General features: G+C 46.6%; 1 protein-coding gene across 5 annotated transcripts in view; it reads right to left on the bottom strand.

The window, feature by feature from the left end:
- The window catches only part of RFT1 (RFT1 homolog), a 43,955-nt gene that overhangs the window by 9,210 nt on the left and 16,188 nt on the right, over window positions 1-18,557 (bottom strand). For 3 of the 5 annotated variants that reach the window (XM_029917094.1, XM_029917095.1, XM_029917098.1), the window contains 6 exons: window positions 15,451-15,529; window positions 12,552-12,602; window positions 11,492-11,622; window positions 10,193-10,337; window positions 6,034-6,139; window positions 953-1,202 (listed from right to left, as the gene is read on the bottom strand). In XM_029917094.1, coding sequence (XP_029772954.1) covers window positions 953-1,202; window positions 6,034-6,139; window positions 10,193-10,337; window positions 11,492-11,622; window positions 12,552-12,602; window positions 15,451-15,529 — 762 coding nt within the window. Of the gene's footprint in view, window positions 1-6; window positions 399-424; window positions 1,203-6,033; window positions 6,140-10,192; window positions 10,338-11,491; window positions 11,623-12,551; window positions 12,603-15,450; window positions 15,530-18,557 lie in introns of those variants that run through there. The other 2 variants (XM_029917097.1, XM_029917096.1) reach the window with 2 other exon arrangements.

The raw sequence follows: 18,557 nt of genomic DNA on the forward strand, positions 1-18,557 counted from the left end.
CAAAAATAATGTATCGATTTTAAAAGAGCTTTTTGGTCTTCCCTTAGAACTGGAGCTCCTCCTTCCCATGGGAGGCTTCCAACGGATGGCGTTCAGTCCGGGGGCTCTCTGACGTGTCACCTGCCTGGGTCCGTCCTACTCCACCGCAGATCCTCTCAGCAGGGCTCCTCTACACCCACAAAACCGCCCTGCGGCCAGTCCAGGTGCCATAGGTGTCCATGCCTCTGAGGTCACGAGGTTTTGTCAGCCAGTCTGGACACACCTAACTGAGTCCTAACAAAGTGGATCAGCTTGGTCTCTGTGAGGAGCACTGTTCCAACAGTCATTCCCAAGCAAAGGGCCCCCACGGCAACGTGCGCCAGCCTGGCTGGCCAGCCCTGATCACAGCAGAGCCACGCCTGTGGAAAGAAACCACAGTCATCGCCTGGCCCACCATCCATACGACATTCCTCTGGGACAAGCCACGGAAAGCAGAGGCCCTACTATTCCAGCTTCGGGTCAGATAAAAGAGGTGACAACTGCACACTGAGGGGCTTCTCTGTTCCCACTGGTGACACTGGCCACATCTACCATACGATGCTATCCTTGAGGCTTAGGGGAAGGGGCAGCAATCCAGTAGAACCCTGGATTGTAACTTGTTCTGCGAGTGTTCCACAAGACGAGCACACATTTCTAATACATTTTAACTTGATAAACAAGCAATGTCTTGCAGAACGAGTACCATGTGGCAACAAATGTCACATGATCACAACTGAGCCAATGGTTCTTGAAATTCGCTTTGATATGAGTGCTTTGGATTACAAACTTGTTTCTGCAATGAATTATGCTCACAAACCAAGGTTTTGCTGCACTTGCCCAGCTGGTTCAGGAAGAGCAGGAAGGGGGAGCCTAGAGCAAAGGACAGCGGGCAGCCTGCAAAATCATGTAGTGTGAAGGCTGCTGGGACTCTCACCTCAGAAATAGCAGTAATCCCACCACTGAGGGCGAATGCTCCGAGGAGGGCCAGTGATAGGCGCAGGCCCACCAGGGGTCTGTAAGGGCTCTTCCGGTAGTAGCGGTGGATGAAGCAAAGGCTTTGTGTGATCCGAATGCCCATGTTAAAGCAGTTGGCCAAGATGAAGCCCACACTGCCACACCACTGGGTCAGGAGGTAGGATAACGCCAGGAACGAAGATGATAGGGCCAGCATTGTGAAATTGTACCTGCGGAGAGGGAGACAAGCAAAGCGGGGCAGTGAGTACGTTGTCCCAAGACAAGACTGCTCCTACACAAGTGGCCGTGAACATGAGATCACAGAAAGCACCTCTGAGTTGCCATGACCCAGCTAGTTTTTGTAACCGTGAACCCTATATGGATAGCATGGAAATGCCATGGTCCTGCCCCTCCTCCCCCACTGAACAGAAGAGTAAGAAAATGAACAATTCAAGATACTTATGGTTTTTAAGGATACAGGATTAGCTTAAGTGACACTTTGTGATCAAAACACATAAAAATCCTGTTCAGCCCAAGTCTTCAATGTGAGGCACAAAGCATACGACAGGGTAATAATTATATACGAAAGCCAGCTCTGTGACAGGCTCTGTGAGGGAGGAGGGGATACGCTGGCGAGTGAACACACGTGGCCCTTGTTCTGAGGCTTCGATGCATTCTACAGGAAAGGACACCAGGCACAGAGAGGCTGAGTAATGTGCTTTAGGAGTGATCTGACTCTGGGCCCTAAACTTGGGGAAACGCATACCGCTTCCCTTGGGAAATGCCAAAAGCCCTGTGACCTTGGCCAGGGGACCTTACCCACAGCAGATGACCAGCCTCCAAAATGACATGCACACAGGGAGCAAGGCCTGAACCACGTCAGTGTCCCCATCCTTCCCTCTGCTCTTCACATCGCCAGAGCTCTCTGGATTCCTGACTGGGTGGACTACACTGCCTTTCCACTTCTCTGGCTTCAAGCAGCATGAAGCTTAGTTACCTTGAGGTCTCAGCAAGGGCAACTGAGTCATAGCAAAGATAAAGCAGCTGCTGTAGTTTTCCAAAACGCTTGTACGGCCATGAACAAGATTCTCCAGCATCTGGTTTCTGCCTAGTGCACAGCAGGCATTCTAGGTACATAGTTGTTGAGGGAAGCAATCCATTAGGCCCCCAGCTAAGTCTGCTGGGTTAGGAAACCTCACAGGCCACTCAAGTTCAGCACACAAGGGGTGGTAAGAAGGCCACTACGTCTGCCGAATGCCCATGTGCTGGTCCTCAGGCTGACCAAGCCCAAGGTGCTATGGAAATATATTTTATCAGAGGAGGTGGTGAGAATACTACACACACACACACACACACACACACACACACACACACACACACACTCCTCCAACAGGGAAGGCGTACTTTTCAATAACTACTGATCAAGGATCAGAATGGCCAACTTCATAACAAACCACTGAAGGTGGGGACCATCACAGACCGGTTACATGACCTCTTTTCCAAAAACAGGTAGACCTATATAATCTTTTTTTTTTTCTCCCAGAAAATGTCTCAGACAGGTCTACATGAATCCCTGGAGTTAAGGCAAGAGGTTCTAAAACTTTCAAAGTCATCCTCACCCAACTCCAAGTAAAATGTCAATAATGAAAGAAACTAGTAGCTAATTCAAGCAGGGATGCATTCAACAGTGTGGCTTCTTTGGTGTGGCCATTTGGGAAGAGCTGATAATGATAAGGGTCCACTGTCTTTCACTGTCAGAAGATAGCTCTACTGTAGGAGTTTCCAGAACTCACAAATCTATAGCCTTAAAGGCATAATCCACTTCAGGAAAAAAAGGGAAATTTAAAGATGCAATTAAAATACCACTTTTTAAATCAATTCAAAATTAGTGACAATAATGACTATTCTATAAGGTTTGGTTTACATGAAGTAAATTCTTTATGAATGCTGATTTCTTCTCTTGATAGCTTAAAATCATGCTATCAAGAGATAGATGGTCAAGGATGTGGACTGTGGCAGTAACTGCAGTGTCCCCCAGTGGGTGCTGGTTGAGCATATCAGGGCACAGCCATCAATGTGGCCTCCTCAGCCATGAAAAGGACGCACCTGTCTCTTAGGAGCCAACGTGAGATGGCACTCATCCTTCACTCAACAATTATGGAGTCCAGCTCCATGCTGGACATTCAAGGGCTGAGAAATCAGACAAAGGAGCTGTCAGCCTCAGGCCTTTGTGTACCTGTCCCTGTGTGTGAGAGGCTCTGCCCCATCTTTGTACAGCAGACCTGCCTGGTCTCCCAGCCTCAGCCTGCATGCTGCCTCCTCCGGGGGCCTCCCAGTCTGAACGAGCCCCACTCTCTCTGCATAACCCTGTTGTAGTTATCTGAGCCGCACAGGATTTCCTTATTCATTCACGTTTGCTGTCTGCCCCCCGCCTCCCACTGCCAGCTTCAGGGGAGCAGGGATCGCGTCTCTCTTCACTGCTGTGTTCCTGGCGCTTACCACAGTGCCCATTAGAGAGGAAACGCTCAGAAAGCATTTGTCAAATGAAAAGAAACAGAGAGCTCCTTAACAAAACAGAACAAAAATTCTTCAACAGGACAGATGAAAAAGCCATTAATCAGAGTCTATATATATTATGAGGTTATTGACAAAAAAGCAACTTGGAATTCAAAGGATGTTCTAATATTCCAGGTCCAACCAAATGCCCTATTTTAATTTAGAAAAGCACTGATTAAGGTTTTAAGTAAAAGTCCATGAGTTTATCACTACAGTATTTTTCTTTTTCAATTCAGAATCTAAAACGCCCAACGTAAATCAAACATAACATTTAAGTAAGCTGCCCCCTCCCACTATAAAAATCCTTACTGGAATTCTATGCCAGGTTAAAGTCACAGAGATAAAACAATGCTGCGGTCCCTGGTGAGGCCGGGTGCCATGCGCCCACTGGAGGGCTGGGGGCTGGGCACGGGCCCAGACAGAACCTGGCTGCTGGGTTTAATCCAGGCAGGAAGAACGCTCTTCACTCTTAGGGGGAGTGCACTGCCACAGATGAGAACTGTATTAGAAGGCGTTCTGGTTCTGTCTTGTCTCTTTGCTGACTACTAATACCATGAAAATAATTTTCCAGATGTTTATATATCATCAAAATCCCATTACAATGAACTCAGAAAGTTGTTTCTTTTGGTTGATATAAGAGCAATATAAGAGCAAAGAAAGCAGCCAGCCACTGTCTATATTCCCTCAATATTTGACTGTAAGATACATTTTAACATTTTAAGTAGGCTTGGTGCTGACTCTCCCCCTCAACACTAATGCTGAAATTATTATAACAAAATTCCCTCCAAAGAGATAGATTCCTAGTCCAGAGCTCTTTCCACTGTGGCCCAGTGCCTCATTTAGTATATTTTACATTATATCTAAAAATTATTTCACGTTTGAAGCATCTTTTAAATAAAAACACAGTATTTCAATATTAAACTTAAATACACCTTTTCATCCATAGGAGGAAAAAAGGGTGGGGAGAATGGACTCCGAGTAGTTTTATCACTACACATTTAACTATCTGAAGTAAAAACCCTATGTGGACCAGTATTTGAAGACTGCAGGCTGTGACCTAGAAGTAGGCTGGGAAATCAGTTTAGTGGGTCATGACATGGCAGTTTGAAAAATGAAGTCTAACAGAATTAAGACCCATCAGTGTGTCTTGCACATAACTGGGGTATTTACTGCTTTGTGAAGGCTTCACTCAGTCATGTCCACCTAATATATACAGGGTCACAGTGCTCAGTGCAGTGTTTACTGATAAGCTGGCCTGGGCTGACAGCTCCTAAGGCCATAGCTGTCCACCAGAAATCTAGAGCTATGTGATGAAAGATTCCCGGGCCTCAGCCCCTTCCATGCTAATTCAGTTGGTGTAGGAGGGGCTGGAATTCCTAGGGGACTCTGGGGGGCTGGGCTAAGACACTGCTCTGGGCTCTAGTTCTCAACTGTGGGGTGACAAGTTCACCAAGCTTCCTTGTGAGACAGCCCCAGGCTGGAAGCAGAGAGAGGATGCTCTGAACGAGAGGACGGGTTCCCCAAGTCTGAGCTACTCTTTCTTGTCCCACCTCCACCACTGGGCCCCAGGGTTTTTGATGGCACTCAAGGCCTCAGAGAGGCAGTACAAGACCTCCCACAAGGGACCCAGGCCTCAGGAGACAAGAGGGTCACCAGGACCACTTGCCTCATTATCTGCACACACCCCTCTACTGTCTTTCCCTTTTCCTCCTCTCCTTTTCCCCTATCCGTTTTACTCTTCTCCTAGACGTCATCCTGTAGTGATGCCTTAAGATCCTGCCATGCTACTTCTGGCATTTGGGACACAAGAGATGAGTGATGCTGGGTGAGGGTCGGAAGTGCTAAACTAGGAGTTTGTGTCAGGATCACTGAGGAGCTTTAAAAAAACACATGTCGGGAGCCCACTGGTTTTGCAAGTGTGCCAGGAGAGAGTGGTGCAAGGGTGGACAGGAATCTGCACATCTAACAGCTCCTCGGGGTATGCTGACTGACCACCAGTGTTCAGGAATTTGAGGCACCAGAGCAGAGGTCCTGATCTGGGGTCAACGGATGGGAAAAAATTGTGGCAAATGTGTGCACTTGGGCCTTTCTCCGAGGAAAGGTGTCACAGATCCCTGAGTTTCTCCAAGGCCTACAAATCAGTCTCAGGTGGAGGACTCTGCCCCTTGAAGAGACTTCCATGGTACCCCACAGGGGTGCTGGACAAGGTGGTGGAGGAGTGGGGCTGGTCCTGAGCTGGTCTCTGCAAACCTGGACTAATAATGCCCCTGGGCCCAGATTTCTTCCTCCCCCAGAGGGAGGTGAAGGGCAGTGCGTGGGGAGGACTAACTGGATGCTGTGTGCGCAGCCACCGGAGAGTCCGGGCACGGCGCCATGCTAGTGCTAGGTGCTGCCTCTGCAGAAAGCTCTGTGAACGCATGCTCAGGACGCAAGGGGAGAAGACTGGCAAGTCACTGCAACTCGGCTGAAGGCTGTGATTGAAGGCGGGTCTTTCAGGTTACCTACCTGTCGACCTCCTCTTTGCTCATGGCAGCAAATGTGAAACACTCGGTCACTCCGTTGATGGCAAGCAGGAGGACGTAGAGACAGTAGGAGCGCAGCAAAACAGGACCTATGAGGAAACAACCCACTGAGACTCCAGAGCCAAATGGAAGGCCCACAGGTCCCAGAACTGGCTCAGGAGCCCTGCCGGTACCGTGAATGGGCAGGCATGTGTTCGAGCCTATGGTCTTAACTATCTGGAAGGCTTCCCAGTATTCCATGGCACTGATTAAAATAAAGAGCTAAAAACGAAAGGACAATTAAAATTAAACCTACAAATCTCTCTTAACAACTAAAGTCTCATCTGGCCAGGAAGCAGGTGTTCTCACGTTGTGTGTCTGCACGAAGAGGTCTGCTGGTTTGAGCACTCAAGGCCACTAGTGGCCCTGCGTGTACGAGAAGCTTGGCCGAACAGGTCCTGAACAAAAGACGCTGGGGAGAAGCCCAGGGCCCGAGAGTGGCAGAAACTGGAGACAGAACACCTCCACAAATCTGCAGGGAGAGTCGGAGTTACCATCTTGTTATTTTCTTCTAAATCATAGTGATGTAGTTCAATAGCTAACAAGTTTTGGAAAAATCTGCTGACAAAAGACTGGGAGCCTTAAAAATGGAATTGATCCCCTCTTATAGGAGGGCCATTACCAAGAGGCAGCCAAGCAGCTTTTTTTAAAAAAAAATTTGTTTCTTTTTTGAGAGAGCGAGGAAGTGCACATGCACACGCACATGCGCATGGGTTGGGGAGGGGTGGAATGGGAAAGCGGGACACAGAATCTGAAGACAGGCTCCAGGCTCTGAACTGGCAGCACAGAGCAACGTGGGGCTTGAACCCACAAGCCTTGAGATCATGACCTGAGCCAAAGTCAGATGCTTGACTGAGCCACCCAGGTGTACTGCAGCCAAGCAACTTCTAATAAAACAACCTATGACCCAGAAGTTCCACTCATAAATATCCATCCAACAAAAATAAAGGTACGTGTTCACAAAATCCCTTGTACAAAAATATCCATAGGAGTTTTACTCATAATAGCCCCAAATGACCATCAACAAGAGAAAGAATAAACTGTGGGCCATCCATATAAAGGAATACTTCTCAGAGAAGCAATCAAAGAAAAAAACTGCTGATCCATGTAAAAACATGGATGAATCCCAAAAACTATATATTGAGGGAAAGAAGTCAAACACCAAAGTGTCTATGCTTTTTTTTTTTTTTTTAAATAGGTACTTGGTATAATTCTGTGTTACCAAATTCATTTATTTATTTAATGTTTTTTATTTATTTTTTGATACAGAGAGAGACAGAGCATGAGAGGGGGAGGGGCAGAGAGAGAGAAGGAGACACAGACATGGAAGCAGGCTCCAGGCTCTGAGCTAGTTGTCAGCACAGAGCCTGATGCGGGGCTCGAACCCACAAACGTGATCTGACCTGAGCCGAAGTCGGAGGCTTAACTGACTGAGCCACCCAAGCGCCCCTATGCTTTCTGATTTCATTTATTTTTTAAAAAATTTTATTTACTTTTTAAATGTTTATTTATTTATTTTTGAGAGAGAGAGAGTGAGTAGGCAGAGCAGAGAGAAAGGGGGACAGAGGATCTGAAGTGGGCTCTGTGCTAACAGTGGAGAGCCTTATGTGGGGCTCAAACTCATGAACTGTGAGATCACAACCTGAGCTGAAGTTGCACACTTAAGCAACTGAGCCACCCAGGCATCCCTCTGTGATTTCATTTATATGAAGTCCCTTTAAAATTTTTTTTTAATGCTTTATTTATTTTTGATACAGAAGAGACAGAGCATGAGAGGGGGAGGGTCAGAGAGAGAGACACAGCATCTGAAACAGGCTCCAGGCTCTGAGCTAGCTGTCAGCACAGAGCCTGACGCGGGGCTCGAACCCACAAACGTGAGATCTGACCTGAGCCAAAGTCGGAGGCTTAACCGACTGAGCCACCCAGGAGCCCCTGAAGTCCCTTTTAAAAGCAATACTGGGGTACCTGGGTGGCTCAGCTGATTGAGCTTCTAATCTGCTCAGGTCATGATCTCACAGTTTGTGGGTTCAAGCCCCGCACTGGGCTCTGTACTGACAGCAAGAGCCTGATTCACACTCCCTGTCTCTCTCTCTCTCTCTCAAAAATAAACAGTAAAAAAAAAAAAAAAAGCACTACTAATCTACAGTGATAGAAATCAGAATAGTGGTTACCTCTGAGGGAGGCAGATGACTGGAAAGGGTACTGAGAACTTTCTGGGGTAATGGAAATGTTGTATATCTCAACCGGAATGTTGGTTATATGGGTGTATGTATTTGCCAAAACCCATCAAACTGGGTTTTACTTTATGTAAATTGGGCCTCAATAACTTAGCCACCAGAAGAAAAACAGTGCTCATATTTTCTGGCACAGGAAAGGCATTCATATCCAGAGGACTAGTCCGAAGAGTCAGGAGCAGAGCAGGGAGATGAGGGAAGGAAAGCCAGCAGGGGCCAAGGTTGGGGACGTACTACCAGAAGCCACCATTGGTGTTAGAGAACACTGGAAGTTTGGTCAATGTGAGAGGCAGCTACCACGGGGAGAAAAATGCTCGAAGACCCTGTTAGGACAGTGTCACTGATGGAACCCTGGGCCAGGCAACAGATGACAACAGTCTGACGCACCAAACAGCACACTGATATCAGGGACTGAGAATCCAGATCATTCTTAGGACTCTCCTATTTCTGAAGATGATACCAAAGGAATATCTTTTTGATTCCAAAATTTTATTTTTTAATGGCATTGTATTAGTTTCAGGTGTACAATACAGTGATCCAACAATTCTACACATCATGTTGAATCTAAAACTATTAATGACTTTGACATAAGCCATTAGAAATGGAATTTATTACCTTAGAAATCAACTAACATTGACCCTTTTAACTGGTAAGTCTATTATCAATGCTGGAAATGGGCATCAGCCTCTCACTTGAGCAAAAGGGCTACACAATCGCCGCAGACTGTTTCTGAATCTTCTATGACTAATTACTGCACCAAGTGAACACTGTATTGATGGGACAGCCTTCTCCTCATGAAAATGTCCTGTGATTTCATTACAATAAAGGCTGTTGCTTGATTACCTTTCCTTAAGGAGGCCCTGCTCCTGTGAAATAGTCGAGTTCCCTGTCTCTGCTCACTGACTTACACTAACAGCCTCCTAACGAGGCCTCCCCGCCAGTGCGTCTCATAGCACAAGCCCCAGGGAGCTGCAAGCCACCTCAGTGGGTTCACAGCAAGCATTTCTCCAAACTTCATGACCTTTGTTCTTGTGTAGAAAGTTGGCCCCTCCTCCCCTAATCCCCAAAGTTTAGGCCCATTATAGCAGAGACCAAAACATGCCATTGAACTTGTAAAATGGCATTTGACAAAGCCCTTTACATTGAGACAGAGCAGCAGAAAGACTTCAGGGTTCTTGTCTAGTGACCTGAGGAACTGAAACCTCTTTGCTGAACCCAGGATGAAACACTGCAAGTGGACTGCCAGTCTGTGGCCCAGCATATTTTGAAATTGGTGAAGTCCCCAAGGGCCTAGCAAGTGCTGTGAGATGCTCAGTGCCCTGGGCACTAGGTGTTTCAAAGTTAGACATGTTCGATAACTTTGTCCTTCAAAAACCAAGAGTCACTGGATTAAATATACCATTTTACTTGCCGAGATCAATTTTATTCTCTGCAAATGGCTCTGAGTTATCCTTCTGAGGCTCTCATGCATCAGACCGTGAGATTTATGTGGCATTTACTACCTTCAGATGTGGTTAGTATCAAGCGGAGACTCATTAGAGCCTGCTCTCTGCCTTCCTCCCTCATCTGAGAGGCTGCACAGGGGAGTGCCCAGCAAAACACATTTTAAGCCTGGGAGGAAAGCCAAGGATTCATAACGACTTCTCCAAGTGAAGTTGGGGGACTGACTGATCTTGTGCCAAAGCCCCCTAACGATACCCAACTGTTTCTGACCTTGTGTGAAGGGAACGGCCTTGGAGCCCCAGCCACTGACAATGTCCCCTATACTGTCAGGTACCAACCTGTATGCGTGCAAGTTTTTGAATTTCTTAAGACTCTCCTATTTCTGCTCAGAAATTAGAATGAATCTGGCAAAACTCTTGTGCATACCTGATCCAGAGCTAAGCATGACTCCTCCGTAGATATCCAAAGCCAGCTGAGAATAGGCAAAGCCAAAAGTGGTGATGGTCAGGCCGGTCAGCAGGGCCAGCTTGAGCAGGGACTCCAACACCGCAGCGACCACAACCATGTCCTCCTGAGGCAGGGGGAGAGGGAAGGAAGTTGGATGACTCACGAGCTAAAAAAAAAAAAAACTTCACATCTGGCTTCCTCTCTTTGCCGTCTCACAGATCACTCGTTTACCTGCTGAGAGGCGCCACTGCTTTTCTGCAGCCTGTGCTGTTTCCATGTCAATTAGCACGAAGGAAATGAAGGAAGACAAGACAATCTGTGCCTCCTTACGTAGTTCAGGGGAGGTTTGGTTTTTAACTCATTCAGGATAAGTTATTTCAAAGGTTGCTTAGAAAACATTCACTTTCCTCTCTGACATTTATTCTTAAGTGGACAGCAAGTTTCTACATTGCTAGCAGGCTAGCTTTGTCAGTGTGCTTCTCCCAACAAGCGACTCCAAATCCTGACGTTCCTGTCAAAGTATGCTTAGGAAAATATTCCTAAATTGACTGAGAACCAGAACAGTTCATTTTGAGATATCGTGCAAAAACTGTATTTTGCAAAATGTCTTCTAAGACATGTAAGAGCGTGACTTAGCTTCCTTTTAATTCTAAGCTAAGTCAGACATTTTCAATGGTTTTAGAAAAAGGAAAGTTTCAACAACCAAATACGCCTGGATTAAAATCTCTTCCGTCATTCATCACTAGGAGCACATATGTGCTCGTGGTAAGAGTGCAGCTCTGGGCACTTCACGGTCTTTAAGAAGCTTCAACAACTGGTGTGGTGAGTGACAGCAAATGGCCACATCCTCCCGTCCCCACGCCCTACCGAGCCTGGCCCCAGACTCTGCGTCCTTCGGCTCACCTGCGGTTCTTGAGAGTGTGAGGATGGAGGAGGCAACCTCAATTCTCCCAGCGAAGCCTAGACCGGGGAGGGGGTGCGCGCGCACTGGGGATGGCTGCAGAGTTCTGAGAGGGCCGGATCAAGAGTGAGCTTACAAAGACGGACGAAGAATGGGAAGGGAGGGGCCAGCCGGGGCAAAGGGAGGAGGCTCCAAAAGAGGTGAGCTCAGAGTCCTGCCATCATTCAGAAGGAAGATGAAGATTCAGGCGGAAGAATGAGATCTAGAAGGACATTTCAGATCAAACGGAAAGGAAACTGGCTGCTCCACATTTCAGTCTGTTTATCCTGCAATTGGAGAATTCACTGGAGAGACAGCGACCTAAGAACCAAGACTACCTGCTTCTGAAGCGTGGCATCCTTTCCTCTCTCCAGCACCTTGGCGAAGAATATGTAAAAACTCTCCTCTATTGGCTGGAAAATTAATCTGGCCACAAGGGAGCCGAGATTATTCACTATATCGTACACGCCTACAAGACAAAAAGGAAGAAACAACAATCCTATGGGTTTTCTGATTAGAATTTTCAAGGCACCATTAACATTTTTTCTAATTTAATTTTTTTATTGAATTTTTTGAGGTAATTATGGATTCACATGCAGTTTTAAGAAACAACAGCTCCATACCCAGCTACCCGAATAGTAACATTTTGTGAGAGAACAGGGCGCGGTACGGCAGCTGGGGAACTGACACGGACACAGTCAAGACAGGACGTTTCCAGCACCAACGCTTTTTTATAAAAATCATTAATGCCAAGTTGATTTAAATTTTTTAAATGTTTTTATTTATTTTTGAGAGAGAGAGAAAGAGACAGCGTGAGCAGGGGAGGGTCAGAGAGAGAAGGAGTCACAGGATCCGAAGCAGGCTCCAGGCTCTGAGCTAGCTGTCAGCACAGAGCCTGACGCAGGGCTCGAACCCATGAGCCATGAGATCATGACCTGAGCCGAAGTCGGACGCTTAACCGACTGAGCCACCCAGGTGCCCCATTGCCAAGTTGATTTAAAAAATTTTTTCTTTCCACTACTTTAGGATTATAGTAAAAAATAAGTCTGAAGGAAATACTGAGACCCATCTCGCCACATGATCACAGGGCAGAGCTGTGATTATGACGGCAAGCTCCCTTTTCTCCCAGCGCCCCTGAACCCCGATGGACACCAGAGCTCTCCAGGAATGAGGGGATCTCAACAGAGGACCTGCCACGCAAGTCACATGAGAGGCGGCAGTCAGTACACTGTATATATTTACAGAGACCAACAATTTCCAATCTTTAGGAAACATTTTTTTTTTACAATCTCCGCCTTTTATAATCATAGGGCTTATTTTTCATTAAATGTATCAAACTGCAGAGAAAACTATTACAAATTATCTACTAACGGTGCTCACTACAGAATTTCATCTTACCCTGATCGCCAAAATTTAACACGTTCAAGAAGGTCATTACATATCGCTCGCCTACAAAGAGAAAAGGAAAATAATTAGCATTGCAAGGGCACATTATTTTCTTGTTTCCTTTTCTCTTATTGACTATCAACTTTCCAGCTGGCAAATACTCTCAAAGGAAAAAAACTACAGTCAGTTAAAGACATGGTCCTAATGTTGATTTTAAATAAGATCCCATCCATAATCTCAAAATAGTAATAACTGGGCAAAGGATGAGGGATTTATTGACAGCAAATCTCCAAACCAGTTAAATTAAAAACAAAAACAGAATCAATAAAACCAGTCTAATAACTTAAAAAAAGGCAGAAGGGTAGGATTACTAAAACATTAATAATAAAAATGACTGCTCCAAATATTAAGTGTAGGTTCTGTGAAATGAAAGGTCCATGGTCATGTGCACGGACTCATCAAGTGTCCTCCTTGCGCTTGCCCACTGTGAATGGACAGAGCTCTGAGCAGTGCCCACAGCCGTAAAGGGCAAGTTCTCACCTCCTAGCAACTTGCTCAAAAAGGAAAGCGAGATGCAGAGACCAGAGGCAGTGAGGATCTTCTCTCGGATCTCCTTTGGGTCCTCCCTGCACCCTCCCAGACTCAGCCCCCAGGACCACAGGCCATCACTAGCGCCTATCTATGTCTCTGCACTGCTCTGATCCATCCTCACTGCTAACACTCCCAGCGTCTGCAAATACGGATCTTAAGGCAAATCCCTGCTTTCACACCTTTAAATGGTTCTTTATGTTTATAAAAAGTCCAGGCTTAATTCTGCATCTGAGGCCTTTTGTAAATTGACCCTAGGCTATCTTTTTAGCTTTCCTTCACCAACCTCATCCCCACCTACCATCATCCCATGGTCACCCTCTGCTTCACCCCACCAGGTTTGAGCCCCTCCAGCTGCTCTGCTTCAGGCTGGCCCTTCCTGCTCCCAGCCTCGGCTCTAAGCATGCTGGCCACATAGACTGGCTTTTTGACAGGAACCTCTGTGTGTTTTGGCACAACTGGCTTCTCCTTCCCAACTCTGTAAGCTCCCTGGGGGCAGGAACCACTTCTCCCTCAGCTTGCTGTCCCGGTCTCCTAGCAGAGCTCCAGGAAATGCAAGGGCACTCGGAAGAGCTAATGTCTCCAAGTATAGTCTCACAGTCCTGGTTCGAAGCTAATCGCACAAATGTTTGTATCTTTGGTGAGTGAAAGAGCTCCTTGAGCCTGTGGCCTGTCGCTCATTCATCTGTGTTTTCTCAGCACCTGGCGCACCGTGTTCAGGAAACGTGGGGGCAGAGGTAACAGCATATATATTTTGCTATTACAATGAATGATTTCAACTTTTTTTTAGAGTTGAAGTTTTTAGATAAAAAGAGCCTTGTGGGGGTGGTCCTTGTCCAGCCACTTCTTTGTCTCACAGCCACGGAGGTGGGAGCCCTGAGAGGTACCTAACAGCCCTGTGCCAGTCAGGCCAGGGTGGCCAACCATGGAGCGAGCAAGCGTTTGGCAGCACATCCAGGCCCGGCTAACTTACACCTGCTGCCACAAACACACGCCTGGCCATGACAGTCCAGACAACCAGGCCACTGCTTGGACTGGATGCATTCCTTAACGCAATTCAACTGCTCTCAAAACTCTGGGAGGAAAAGAAGGTATGTACAAGCAAATTCCCTCCACTGATTTTCCTGCTCTAACTATGTGAGCTATCACGATATACAATTTCACTTCAGACACCTTTCTTTATCAAGAAGTATTTGTCGAACCCATATCACAACCAGTCCCAGCAGGGTTCTGGGGGGGATGGTGGGTGACCAGCACATCCTGCTCCCAAGAGACACAGAGGTAAGGCACCTGCACTCAGCTCTCCAAAGGCTTCTGACCTTACTTCCCCCAGAAGTCTCGTGAGCGAGTTTCACTTTTGTAATGGTAGTGTTGCAGAGTCAGGCCAGAAATAAGCACTCTCAAGGTTCAAGGGCCCGCCGAGCCCTCCTATTTCTATGCCTTAACTCAGAGACGGTGAGTGTGGGCTCAGGGCGGTTACTTCCCTGAGCATAATTAACGAAAAATAAAGATGGGCGGGGAAGGAAGTAACGAAATAACAATAATGATGGTTATATTAGAATGCTAGAATTATAGGGAACTTTCTTCTATTTTCTAAAATTTTTATAATAAATATTATTTTTAAATTAAAAGATAACTTTTGAAAAGACTTAAAAAACAGGTTCAGTCACAGACATGTGGAAGTACAGACATATGACATTTATGTGGAGAGAAGCCGCTGCCTTTACCAGCTTCCAGCTGCCTCCAACCTCATTCTCTGAACTACAGATGGGCAAAAATAAGCCAATACACACACGTGTAGCTCTGTGCCAGCCCTCTGCCTGCACTGCTCAGTCACTGTTAAACTGAAAAGCTGCAAGAAACTGGAAGGCTGGCCAAACTTTCATATAAGGGTGACTCTGATTGTTTAAGAAAATAAAATGATGAAAACCCACTTAAAAAAAAAAGTGTCTAAAAAGTTAGAACAGGATAATGAAATTATGAATAAATTTTCTTTATTTCCCAAGTTTTCTGTAATTCATAAAGAACTTTAATACATTTCTTTAGATAATAAAACATAGGGTTTAGGATTTAGATGTGGATTCAAATTAAGTTGTTACTCATTACTGTAGGGCCCGCAGAAGTTATACAACGGCACTGACCCTCAGTAAGTAAGTGTTAGTGTTAGTGTTAGTTCCTTATTTAAAAAGCTCCCATTTCTGAGCTTCCTCTAGCCAAGGGGCTGTAGAAAGCAAATGGTCTGGGTCTAGGTAGTCACTTCTGTGAAGTTCCCTCACTTATATATACTTGGTGTCCAGTCTGCTCACAGTGGTCTTTCACTTACCTTCTGTCAAAATCTGCTTCAACAAAGACTGTTTGAAAAAACTCCAAGTCAGTTTAGCCTCTTTCCAATTTACAAAAGCCTAGAAGAGAAAACAAAACAAAGCGAAAGTCTGTAAGTCTAAGAGTACAGTAAAGCTACATGAGAGGGAAACTCATTTTGGCCCCTAAATGCCAATTTGGAGAGTCCTCACTAATTTTTCATTTAATGCTAAGCACACAGAAGGCATCCAACAAATCCCGGCAAAGACTTCCCATTGCTAAACATGAAGACAAAGTCCTAGGTGGAAAGAGCCTGTCTGCCAGGGGCCTAGAAAGCTTCATTCACAAGGACCACTAGGGAACCGTGCTGTCCCCTTGCTGCACAGATGGTAAGCTGAGCATATCTCACACACAGCTCACAGTCCCTGACCTCCTTGAGATCGGTCTGCAGCACGCCAAGCTGCAGAACAAATTCTTCCATACACCCCGCATCTTAATGCTATACTTCTCCATCCAGGGTTCCTTTAAACAAAGTATATGAGCTTCGCTTGCGTATTTCAAAAGGCAGCCAGGCTTCTCAGGTCAGTCAAACCACTCAGAACTGTTATGACAGAAGGGAGGAAAAAATAAACCCCAAACTTTGGATACGGCTCTTCTAAAATGCTCAGGGAGGCACCAAACTGTCCATTTCCTAAGGACAAGGGGGATAAGGAGAAAGTAAATGCTTAGGAAGGGCAGAGTTCAACCTGTAAGAGACAGGCGGCCTCAAGGCCAGATTGCTGACCACAGAATGGAGGAGTGAGGCAGCTGGCAGGACCTGACTTGTCTTTCTATCTCCCCCAGGTCCCCTCTCTCTCATGCAGGCACCCTGAGATCCCAGAACTTTCAGTCTAGGTGTTAGGTTCTTCATCTCAGGTACCTGCATTTTGAAAAATTCTTATTAATGCGAAGTGATGACTTTGAAAGGGAGGATTTCAGGAGACTCTTGGGGGTGAATCACAAAGGCCAGGCCCACTCCAGCTCTCCAAAAGATCAGTTACAGCTATGGAATTGGGCCCCAGGGCCGATGTGGAACTGTCCCAGTCACATGGGTCCCTGATCTTGGCCCAAAGACCCTCTGCGTAGTGCACTGCTGTCCAGTGGAAATATAAGGCAGGCTATATCTATAAATTCAAAGTTTATAGCAACCACAGTGAACAGGAAAAGAAAGGTAAAATTATTTTAATATATTTTATTTAACCCAAAATATTATCATTTCAACATGTAAAAGAAAATATTACAGTCGTTTCATATTATCTTTTTCATACTAAGTCTTTGAAATCCGGTGCTTCTGGTGTGCTTATGGCTTGTCTCAATTTCCAGGGCTCTAGAGCCACATGCAGCCAGTGGCTACCATTCAGGATGGAGGAAGTCTAGAGCATCCCTTAAAAAACGAGGGTCATTTGCAGGCTTCAAATCTCACCACCCCTTGGTTTCAGAGCCTTTCTTCTAGACACTGTGAGGACAGGCCTGAATCTCCCAAGCCACGCTGCCCTGAGAGCATCAATGGACCTGGAGCAGATGGCTCGGGGAGCTCCAGTCCAGGAGTACATCTGCCCCAGGGGCAAGGGCATTGGGCATCTCCTTTCCTAAGAACAAAGAGGGCTAGAGCACCTATCACCACTAGGGGGCACTGTGAGCCACATGGTCCCCAGCACTGATTCCTCCTTTAGCTCCAGGGGAGTGTGGGCAGCACGCCTGCACCCCACCGCAGGGTGGTCCTGTTTGGCTGGGGGTGGGGAGCTGCTGCACAGCAGTGCCTGTGCTCTTTTCAAAGGAATGAACAGTCACAGCTGCCCATGGGCTTTTGTGAAGCCTACGTGCCAGGAGGTTATAAACGGGTCTGGGAAGAGGACTTGGCTCTCTAAAAGATTGTTTACCAGAGTGAAATCTTGACAGTGCATTTGACCTGAAAGCTCACACGTAAGCATTCCATTCTCCTAATGCTCTTAATTTAAATGGACCCACAGTTTAGAAGGAACTGCTTACTATCTCCAAAATGCTCATTCAGGACATAGAGGCAGGAAGTCTGATCAGAGACTGGATTTCTTCTCAGTGGTCACTGCTGAGAAGTGGGAGACATGAAGCAGCACATTCTTTGGGCTTTTACCATTTTGTTTAGAATGGATACGTCACTTGGGAAGAGGTCAAAGAGGCCTATTTCACAAGAGCTAGGTTGGTATTGCTTAGCTGGTCTGCGTGGCAGTGATTTCTCTGGAATCCCCTGACGAGAAAGCCATTCCATTGCCTCCCGTACAGATGGAGAGACAGAGGAGTGGATGGCAAAAGGTAACGTGCAGAACCACAGGGGAATGTCTGCAGTCTGAACTTGGGGGCTCACAAAGCTTTAATATGAGTCACTCTTCCTCTTTCCAAACTCTTCTGCCTTAGGATGGTCCAGAAGCCACGTGCCTCCCACACTGACAAGAGTCACTGGGGAGTCTGCAGCCACGGTCTTGTCTCCGAATCACCTCTACATCCCACACACTAGCCCTTCCTCTCCCTCTTGCTCTGGGGCTATGGCCTCGGCCCCGGCTGTGTTCATGCTCATACGTCCTCCGACTGTCCACATCACTTCTCATCTGGACAACTGCCACCGCCTCCTTGTGAGCTGCTTCACTTCCAACCTCTTCTCTAGCCCATCCTGCTGGGAGAGTTCGGGCTTTGGAGTCAAGCTCAGAGACCAAGGCTCAAACTGCAGCTCCCCATTTCTTAGTGCTAAGCCTCTGCTTTCTCATATGCAAAATGGGATAAGGAGTCTTATTTCCTGGTAAGAGGACTGAATGAGAGAAAACAAGACACTTGATAAATCTGAAACAGATGGTAAGTGCCTCCACACAGGCATCTGAATCGCAGCTCTGTTTGCAAACCTTTCATTAGGCACTGCTGCCTCTGAATCAAGCCCACACTCCACAACACCAAGGCCACTGCTACCTGGCCCTAGTGCAGCAGGGCCATAACCTCCTTCCACCTTGCTTCCTCTCTCTTCCCCCACTGTCCGGCCAACCTAAGTACCCCAGTCACCTCTGCAATCCCAACGCCAACCCAGTGATGGGCAGATAATGGGTCCCAAGCAAGCGTCTTCTTCCC

Source organism: Suricata suricatta, chromosome 12 (genome assembly GCF_006229205.1).
Source record: "Suricata suricatta isolate VVHF042 chromosome 12, meerkat_22Aug2017_6uvM2_HiC, whole genome shotgun sequence".
Taxonomy (NCBI): domain Eukaryota; kingdom Metazoa; phylum Chordata; class Mammalia; order Carnivora; family Herpestidae; genus Suricata; species Suricata suricatta.